The sequence below is a fragment of the Triticum dicoccoides genome, chromosome 3A (assembly GCF_002162155.2).
Source record: "Triticum dicoccoides isolate Atlit2015 ecotype Zavitan chromosome 3A, WEW_v2.0, whole genome shotgun sequence".
Lineage (NCBI taxonomy): Eukaryota > Viridiplantae > Streptophyta > Magnoliopsida > Poales > Poaceae > Triticum > Triticum dicoccoides.
Genome location: NC_041384.1, coordinates 714042780 through 714052305, shown reverse-complemented (window position 1 = coordinate 714052305; position 9526 = coordinate 714042780). Strand labels below are relative to the sequence as shown.

At 44.4% G+C, this 9526-nt stretch overlaps 1 protein-coding gene across 1 annotated transcript; it reads left to right on the top strand.

Moving 5' to 3' along the window:
• The first annotated feature begins 6142 nt into the window (after window positions 1-6142).
• Window positions 6143-9287, top strand: LOC119273069 (L-type lectin-domain containing receptor kinase IX.2-like). Its single transcript, XM_037554369.1, has 2 exons — window positions 6143-7439; window positions 8437-9287. Exons 1-2 carry the CDS (start codon window positions 6143-6145, stop codon window positions 9285-9287), a joined length of 2148 nt encoding a protein of 715 aa, XP_037410266.1.
• The last annotated feature ends 239 nt before the right edge of the window (window positions 9288-9526 follow it).

The following is a 9526-nucleotide window of genomic DNA, read 5'->3' as shown; positions in this document are numbered from 1 at the left end:
AATAAAGATAGTCCTTGGACATTATCAATGATGTGTCTCAGGAAGTACGTGACTTGTTTATGGGACTATGCATTGTATGATGAACGTCCTAAAAGGTCCATAGTCGAAAGGGTTGTGTGGACGCGCAGCCATCTAGACTAGCATATGACACGGTCGATGGCTTGGTCTCACTAGCCCTGGAGCATTGGATGCTAACTAGATAATATGGACTCGGAAGGATCTGGTCGGATTCGACGTAGTCGGATCTGAGTTGAGATAAGGTCCGAGTCGAACAGACCCAACTATGAGACGCAGCGATATGTCATCTATGAGTCTCTAGTACAACATATGTTCTATGTCCTAAGACCTGAGCTGACGCATATACTAATGACGCCACGTTGGCATGTCCGGGGTTAACCGCCGACGACCTCAAATCACGGCGGTATTGCACTAGAGGCCATAAGTCATGATGAACGCAATAGCAATAAAATTTAATGATCATTATGCTAAGCTAACAGATGAGTCTGGTCCATCACATCATTCTGTAATGATGTGATCCCGTTAATCAAATGACAACACATGTCCATGGTCAGGAAACTTAACCATCTTTGATTAACGAGCTAGTCAAGTAGAGGCATACTAGGGACACTCTGTTTTGTCTATGTATTCACACATGTACTAAGTTTCTCGTTAATATAATTCTAGCATTAATAATAAACATTTATCATAATATAAGGAAATATAAATAATAACTTTATTATTGCCTCTAGGGCTTATTTCCTTCACATAACGCCATCGTCCGCCATGGCCGACGTGCTCCTCATTACAGAGCTCCCCTTGCATCGTCATGCTACCTGGTTGTCCCCCTAGGCCTTAAGATTCCGCCCATCCGCCTTGTTCTCTCAGGTTCGTGTCGTAACGCCAACGTCGTTGGAGTGGTGGCTCTACCGCTAGCTTGCTTGCGACCATCCCACGATCTCCCGCGACCAACCATGGATGCGCACGAGCGAGGGCAACACGTTGGTAGGTAGCCTCTAACGCTACTGGTGTGGCCTCCGGTGCAACACCGCCATGATTTGAGGTCGCCGGCGGTTAACCCTGGACATGCCGACATGGCATCATTAGATTAGGTCGATTAAGGTTAGTCTGAGACAGTGACATGTGGGTCCCCCTTGTTAATTATGGAGTTAGGGCTAAATAAATTCCCCTGTTAGTCTCTATGAAACTGAGATGTGGGCCCCGTGTGTCATATTTCACTGGCACAATGTTGACCGGCCCAGCAGTCAGTGAGAGTGGCTAGGAGAGAGGGACCTACCACAGGTCAAATACCACCATTGACCGTGTCCACGTCAGCATCCGAGAAAACCAACCAGGGATGTTTTTTGACCGGAACCAAAAAAACATTCGGGGGTTATGTGAACAACCAAATTTCTTTGAGGCAGTAAAATGGACTTTATTTATTTAGAAACGGAGGGCGTAGATGACCTCTTACGGGGCTTGGGGTAGTGGAAAAATATTTTACCTTGGTACCCGTAATATAAGTTTGTGGTCTTGTTTATAGAAATGGAGGGAGGGAGTATCACTCTTGTGATCTTGTCTAACCTAAGACGTGTGAGTAGTTATCTGTTCGTTTCAGCGTACTTTAGACGCTGTTGCGCTTGCTAGCTGCAAAAGTACCATGCCAGTGTGTTGCACTGAGTGTTGACGGCCGGTTTTGCTCGCGGCCAGAGCCTGACATTTGTTGCCAGGTGAACCTCGTACAATTATCCACAGGAACCACTTGGGGCCAAAAATGAGGATTATATAAAGGAACCTCATATGATCGGGTAAACATGAATGTCGTACGAATGCGAAGTTTCCATAGATCTAAGTGATCTGATGTAGCCAGGCCTTTAAAAGAACTGCTACCGCTTCTACTATCGGAGCTCCACACGGAAGGTGGCTTTTATAAGCACAAGGCCAAAAGGCCTAGTACACGTGACGTGACTGATGTGTTGGAGGTACTAACCAAAGTTCTGACTGCCTTTCCAAACTGCTTATGATATTGCAGCAGCAGCAGTGGAAGCCGGCAGTTAAGGCTTGCGACGATGACTAGTGGCTACGGTGTCGTTAATTATTAAGCTATCTCAGTGACAAGGTGCCGGCCTGATACATGGATGAGAATATTTTCATCGGACCAACTGAAAATAACATGCCGGCACTCGCGAGCAGTCGTAGTCACTCTTATTTTCAAAACTAAAATCCCGTATCACCGGCCGGCACTCGCGAGCAGCCTAGAGACGTGTTCATAATTTAGGGCATGTTCTGAACCTCTCCCGCTTCTAACTCCAGTAACTTCACGAAATCAATTATCTCTCATGCTTAATTTTATACATTTTAGAGAGTTAAATAGGAATCGGTAATTTGCATGAGCTATATGTTCAGTCTAAAACAGATAGGTATACAAGAATGGTATAATAAAAACTTTCATCTAGATCACTGCATAAGAAGTGTATGATCAACGGTATTGATGTCGTAATATGAAAGAGTATTAGTTCGTAATCATTGGTTTGTAAAAATATCAATATTAAAGTGTTTTATGTACTACTCATTTAGTGTTTGTCATGGCATGACCAGGATGTTGCAACATATTTATTCCTTGTTGAAGTCCTTTGTGTTGTTTGAATCAGGAGCGTGTGACGCTTAACTCCTCCCAGCCTCCTTCCTAGGAGCATGCAAGTGGCACTTTGCTCCGAGTGCTAATAGGCTTCATAATAAGTATATGCTTTCTTTATGACTAATGTGAGTACATGGACTTTACAGCACTCCGACCCACCTATCCATATTTCGCTAGACTCTTCAGTACAATGTGTTGCCCGTTCTCACCTCGAGGACTTGGGGCAAACTTCGTCGGTGCATCCAAATCCCGTGATATGACACGCTCTATCAAACATGAGCCTCATGATATCCTTAATCAAAACATCCATCATACCTACCTATAAAGGCATTCCATAGCCATTTCCAAGAAATATTTATCGGTAATACCCGGTATTGCCCGATAGACTACGAAACCCTTCCGGTGACCCCGGAACGCTTCCGGATCCTTTCAAAATTATTTAGAATATTAATCAAACAATTCCACAAATATATTCTCATCATTCCCATCCTACTAACACTCAGCAGATTGTGATTACCTTAAACTTGTGACCATGTAAGTTCGGTAACACATAGACACGAACAAAACCCTTTCGTTCAATGACCGATAGCGGAACCGTGGATGTCCATATTGATCCCTATGAGTACATGAATGTTATTCAAGTGAAGTTTTGGTTAGAAGGTGATATTACATTTGATTCACGATACTTTACAAAACCCAAGATGCATCAGTATCCTCTTGAGTCATGCACGTGCTCACTATACTATTATCCTCATCACTGGTTTTGTCCTTCGTTCTCGTTGACGTGTTTAGGCATCCCCATGACATAGTCACCTTTGTCTGGCCAGACGATGAAGGATGTCATCACACTGAGAGGTCCCTAAGAATATCTCTTCATCGTTGGAGGAGAAATTCCACTCTCAAGCTATCTAGTCCATTGTCAAAATTTCCGATGAACTTGTAAGTTGTCGTTATGATCACCTTGTTACAGATGACGTTTGAGCAACCCCAATAATCATCGCACGGTTAGAGGTCACTACGATACTCTCATGGTCTAACGAACATAAAACACATGTTAACACTTCGTGTTATAACAATTGATTTCAAACGATATTACCTTAAAGTATAACAAACAAGTTTGGGTCAATCCGAAATGATCGTTCTTCTAACATCATACTCTCAATGTTGTTTTAGGACTATGGTTACAGTTAACGATACCTAGGATCCGGAAAACCTGATCATCAACAACACTTGAGCCAGTCTTAAATGCAAGACCAGGAACCTTATTTTACTGTTTATCATTCTGCACGTGCATAAGAGTTTTTCACTGAATCATATATTTCAAAATCATAGCAGTTATAGCATAGAATATAAACTCCTAATTTGAATATGGAAATTTATAATACAATACTATTTCCTCTAGGGGATTATTTCCAACAATCCCTGGATATGCATACAGGTTGTTGCGCTAGATTACATCTTGAGAAGGAAGAAATATCTAAGGGAAAGATAGAGACCATGTAGTTACAACTAGAGAATCATAACTATATCCCTTGCTAACCTCCTGCCGAAGACAACCTTGCTAACGTGACATCCAGGATAACAGTATGTTGTTTAACACCCTCCCTTCATCACAACTTGGTCAAGTTGTGATTACGCTTGAATTCCTCAAATTTCCATGTGGGCAATGCTTTTGTGAAGCCTTCTGCAACCCGGTCCTTGGAGTGAATGAAGCAAATTTTCAACTTCTTGGAAGCAACTCTTTCTCTTAAAAAATGAAAATCTATTTCAATGTGTCTAATTCTTGCATGAAAAACTGGTTTAGCAGAGAGATATGTGGCACCAAGATTATCACACCACAAGCAGAGTGCTTGTTTAGAGTGTCTCTCAAGTTCCTTCAACATAGACTAAACCCAAATAATTTATGTTGTGGCATTTGCTAGTGCCTTGTACTCTTCCTCTGTACTTGACCGTGATATAGTTGCATGTTTATTTGCACACCACGAAATCAGATTTGGTCCAAAGAGCACTGCATAACCACCTTTTGATCTTCTATCATCAAGACAACCTACATAGTCCGAGTCAGAAAAGGCATTTACAAGGGTGGATGATGATTTGTTAAAGGTTAAACCAACATTCACAGTATCTTTCACATATCTGACTCTGCACTTGGCAACTGTCCAATGAGCAGTAGTAGGTGTGTGAAGAAATTGACATAGTTATTTACAAAAGCAAGAAATATCAGGCCTAGTCAGAGTCAAATATTTCAGGGCACAAACAATACTTCTGTAGTTGGTGCTATACTATTGATGACGCAATGGAGTTGGTGATGACTTACAACCTTATTGTCCAGCTCTAGCTACAAGTTCAGTTGCTTATTTTTCTTGAGAGGGACGAAGATCATACCATTTCTTTTCACTTTTATGCCAAGGAAGAAGTTGAAGTCTCCTATGTCCTTGAGACCAAATTCTACATTCAGATCCTTTATCAAGCCTGTTACTGCCTCATTGGATGAACTTGTGACAATAATATCATCATCATATATAATAACAAGTTTCTTCAACGTAGTAAAATGGACATTTTTTATTTAGAAACGTTGGGCGTAGATGACGTCTTACAGGGCTTGGGGTACGTGTAATATAAGTTTGTGGTCTTGTTTATAAAAATGGAGGGAGGGAGTATCACTCTTGTGATCTTGTCTAACCTAAGACGTGTGAGTAGTTATCTGTTCGTTTCAGCGTACTTTAGACGCTGTTGCGCTTGCTAGCTGCAAAAGTACCATGCCAGTGTGTTGCACTGAGTGTTGACGGCCGGTTTTGCTCGCGGCCAGAGCCTGACATTTGTTGCCAGGTGAACCTCGTACAATTATCCACAGGAACCACTTGGGGCCAAAAATGAGGATTATATAAAGGAACCTCATATGATCGGGTAAACATGAATGTCGTACGAATGCGAAGTTTCCATAGATCTAAGTGATCTGATGTAGCCAGGCCTTTAAAAGAACTGCTACCGCTTCTACTATCGGAGCTCCACACGGAAGGTGGCTTTTATAAGCACAAGGCCAAAAGGCCTAGTACACGTGACGTGACTGATGTTTTGGAGGTACTAACCAAAGTTCTGACTGCCTTTCCAAACTGCTTATGATATTGCAGCAGCAGCAGTGGAAGCCGGCAGTTAAGGCTTGCGACGATGACTAGTGGCTACGGTGTCGTTAATTATTAAGCTATCTCAGTGACAAGGTGCCGGCCTGATACATGGATGAGAATATTTTCATCGGACCAACTGAAAATAACATGCCGGCACTCGCGAGCAGTCGTAGTCACTCTTATTTTCAAAACTAAAATCCCGTATCACCGGCCGGCACTCGCGAGCAGCCTAGCTTGTACTCTATCTTTCTTGGGCGTGGAATCTGCACACATAAGCGCACTCACAGACTCAGTAGTCTCTGGTATATAAAGCAAGTTTTTTGTTTTTGTTTTTTGAGGATGTATATAAAGCAAGCTTATAGTGACAAAGGTTGGCGAAACAATGGCCTTCCAGCTCAACCAGCTCGTCCCATGTCTTTGCATCATCCTCCTCCTATCGATCATCTCCTTCTCACACGCCAAGGTGAAGGAGATGCCGTGCATTGTCCGCGACTCCGGCGAGGACCAGGGGAGGAACTACACCCTGGACGACCCCGATCTTGTATTCCTGGTCGACAAGGACTCCGGGTTCGCACAAATGCACCTCTACAACCTATCCTACGCCGCCCTGAACAACACAGTGTTGTCCACCATGGATCGCTTGATAGAACTCTATCAAAAGCGTCCCGACGGGTTGGGGGTCGACGAGGCGTCCTTCAGTGTCACCATCGTCGTGCGGAACCAGACGACATCGGCTGCAAGCAATCACCTCGCCTTCCTTATCCTCCCTGCGGAGACCCTTGATTTTCTTCAGGTAAACGACTCCTTGCCCTTGGCAAAGGAACTGGTGTTCGATACCATTTTCTACCCGCAAGCCAACCGCTCCGGTTTTGCCAACACTACATACCGGAGCGGCTCCGTCTACGGAGTCGACATGTACGTCGACATGACCATCGGAATGCTGGCTAGCCCCACGCAGACGGGGTATGTTGGTGAACGCGTGCTGGTTGTCAATATCTTTACCAGCATAGTCGGCCCCAACTATTCTGTGTGGATCGACTACGACCATGTCGGGCTGCTGTCTGTGTACGCAGACGCTGAGGGCAAGCCCAAACCTAGCAATGCCATAGGCATGGCGCCATTCAGCATCGGCAGCGTCATTTCTCCGACATCCCCATTTGCCTATTTTGGATTCCTCTCCACGGTGGAGTCGCGACTCCGTATCAGAGGCATCCGCTTCACCGCAACGGTCGACAACTTCCCTTGCTACCCCGTCAAAAGAGGCTTCCTGTCAAGGAAGGTCACCATATTGTCATCGGTCCTTGGTTCTATAGCCGCCACCGCCGTGGTGGCCGCCACCCTGGCGTGCTACTTCAACTCAAGATACCGGAGGTGGCACAAGGACCTGGACCAGCTCGCCAGGTCCATGGAGCGCCTCCCTGGGGTACCCACCAAGATCGACTTCATCGATATCAGAAAAGCCACCAACAACTTCCATGACCGCATGAAGCTCGGTGGAGGCGGGTTTGGCACCGTGTATATGTGCACACTCCCCGCCTCCGCTTCCAAGTTGGAGCGGCCGATGGACGTGGCCATCAAGAGGTTCACGCGTGACGTGCAGAACCGCCGATACGACGACTTCCTCACCGAGGTCAGCATCATCAACCGGTTGCGCCACAAGAACATCGTCCCCCTCATCGGTGAGCATCGTCAAAAAATTATTCAGTGTTGGGCTTTCTTTTTTTCGTTTACTGTGTTTCCTTTTGATTTGAATTTAAGATTTTGTTTTGGTGGATACGTGTTCTCAATCGCCTACGTATTTTCAGATCATTGCAACATTTCTTGGCAGTTAGGCCATATACACTCTTTACGACTCCCCTAGTGTTGATCTTTCAAGCCCTGGATTATTCGACGCTTTTTAGGAGAAAGGGACACCGACAGAGACTTTTCTCTCATGGCCCCCATTTGAATTTTTAAACAAATCCTGCTAATGGCTCAGGTTATAGTGGTTATACCATGGTGCAAGCTGGAGTTAATTTATAGCCCCCTTAGTAAATATCCATGAATTAACTAGAAAAATGTTGTTAACCACACGGTAAAATAATAAGAAAGAAACGGTTCATCAAACTCTGTTAAACAACTATCGAACCATCAAAATAAAACAATTACAGAAGGTTTATCTAATACAAAAGAGTATATATACCTAATATTTTGCCACCTTACATATGTTCAAACCATGTATATACAGTCTCGTAAAAAAACCAGCGGTGATGAAGAATTTTATTAAACTATCCATGAAGGGACAGCCAAACATATATGGGATAATCACACCATATGACAGATACTTGGTTTCATCTAGTGATTCACAAGCTAGCTAATGTCTAAGAAAAATTCAGAAGAAACATGATGATTATGCTAAAGTTCTTTTTACATTCACCTCAGATCACACATTATTAAGTCCAAGCCTACATTATGAAAATGTAAATGAATTTTTAGCAAACTTTTACTGCATTGTATATATGTTCTATTTTCAATTGGGACTTATGGTGAGACGTCGATTCAGAAAGCTAAAAAATGTAGCTGGCATAGAAAGTGGGGTCCCTTCGTTTACAGATCCATTATAAGATTCTAGCCAGGCATTCGTAGCGCTACAAAAAATGCTAATTTTCATAACTGTGCACTTAAACATTTTTTCAGGGTGGTCTTACAACAAAGGAGTGCCACTGCTTGTGTTCGAATTCATGAATAATGGCAGCTTAGACCAACATATTTTCCATAGAGGCGGCAGCGGCACCAAGCAACAAAACATTGATGATGCCATTTGGCGATGGGCAACCCGCTATGAGATCATCATGGGCATAGCCACTGCTCTGCACTATGTCCACCACGAGTATGAGCCCATGGTGCTCCACCGGGACATCAAGGCAAGCAACATCATGCTGGACTCGAGGTTCCAGGCTTGCCTCGGCGACTTTGGCCTGGCTTGCACCGTTGCCATTGACAGAAATTCCGTCATCGGCGTGGGTGGCACCTGGGGCTACATCGCCCCAGAGTACCCAGTTTGCCGCAAGGCGACGCGGCAGACAGACATCTACGCTCTTGGGGTGCTCATCCTCGAGGTTGTCACAGGGCTACGGGCGTTGGCTGATCATGAGGTGGTGGATGATGACGACATGCATATCACCGATAGAGTGTGGCGTCTACACCGAGAGGGGAGGCTATTGGAATGCGTGGATGCCATGTTGATCAGTGGTTTTTCTCCCGACAATGAGGAGCAGCTAGACAATGTTGGCGATGCGGAACGCTTGCTGCTCCTGGGCTTGGCCTGCAGCAACCCAAACCCGTCAGACCGGCCAACCATGCGCGAAGTGGTGCAGGTCATCGCCAAGTTAGCTCCACCACCACAGGTGTCACCTCTGAAGCCAAGATTCGTGTGGCCACCGCAGGAAGAGGGTCATTCAGTGACCTGCAATGATGATAGCCTAGGTACATCAATGGTAAGTAATCTCGACAAGAGTATGGCAAGCCTTACCAGAGGGCGTGCTTAAATTTCAGCTCCAACACTTTATCGCCCTCATGACAAGCAGTGACTCCCATCTTTGAGAAATGCCAAGTAGAATATAGTAAGAGTGAAAATTCACTTGTTGTACTATAAAACTAGCAAGGTGACCCGCGCATTTGTGCGGCTAGATTTATTATTTTCGATGTACTGGAATAATTACTCTCTTGGCTCATAATCAACCGTTCATTAACCAAATTGGCCGCTACATTGGCAGCAAAATGTCTA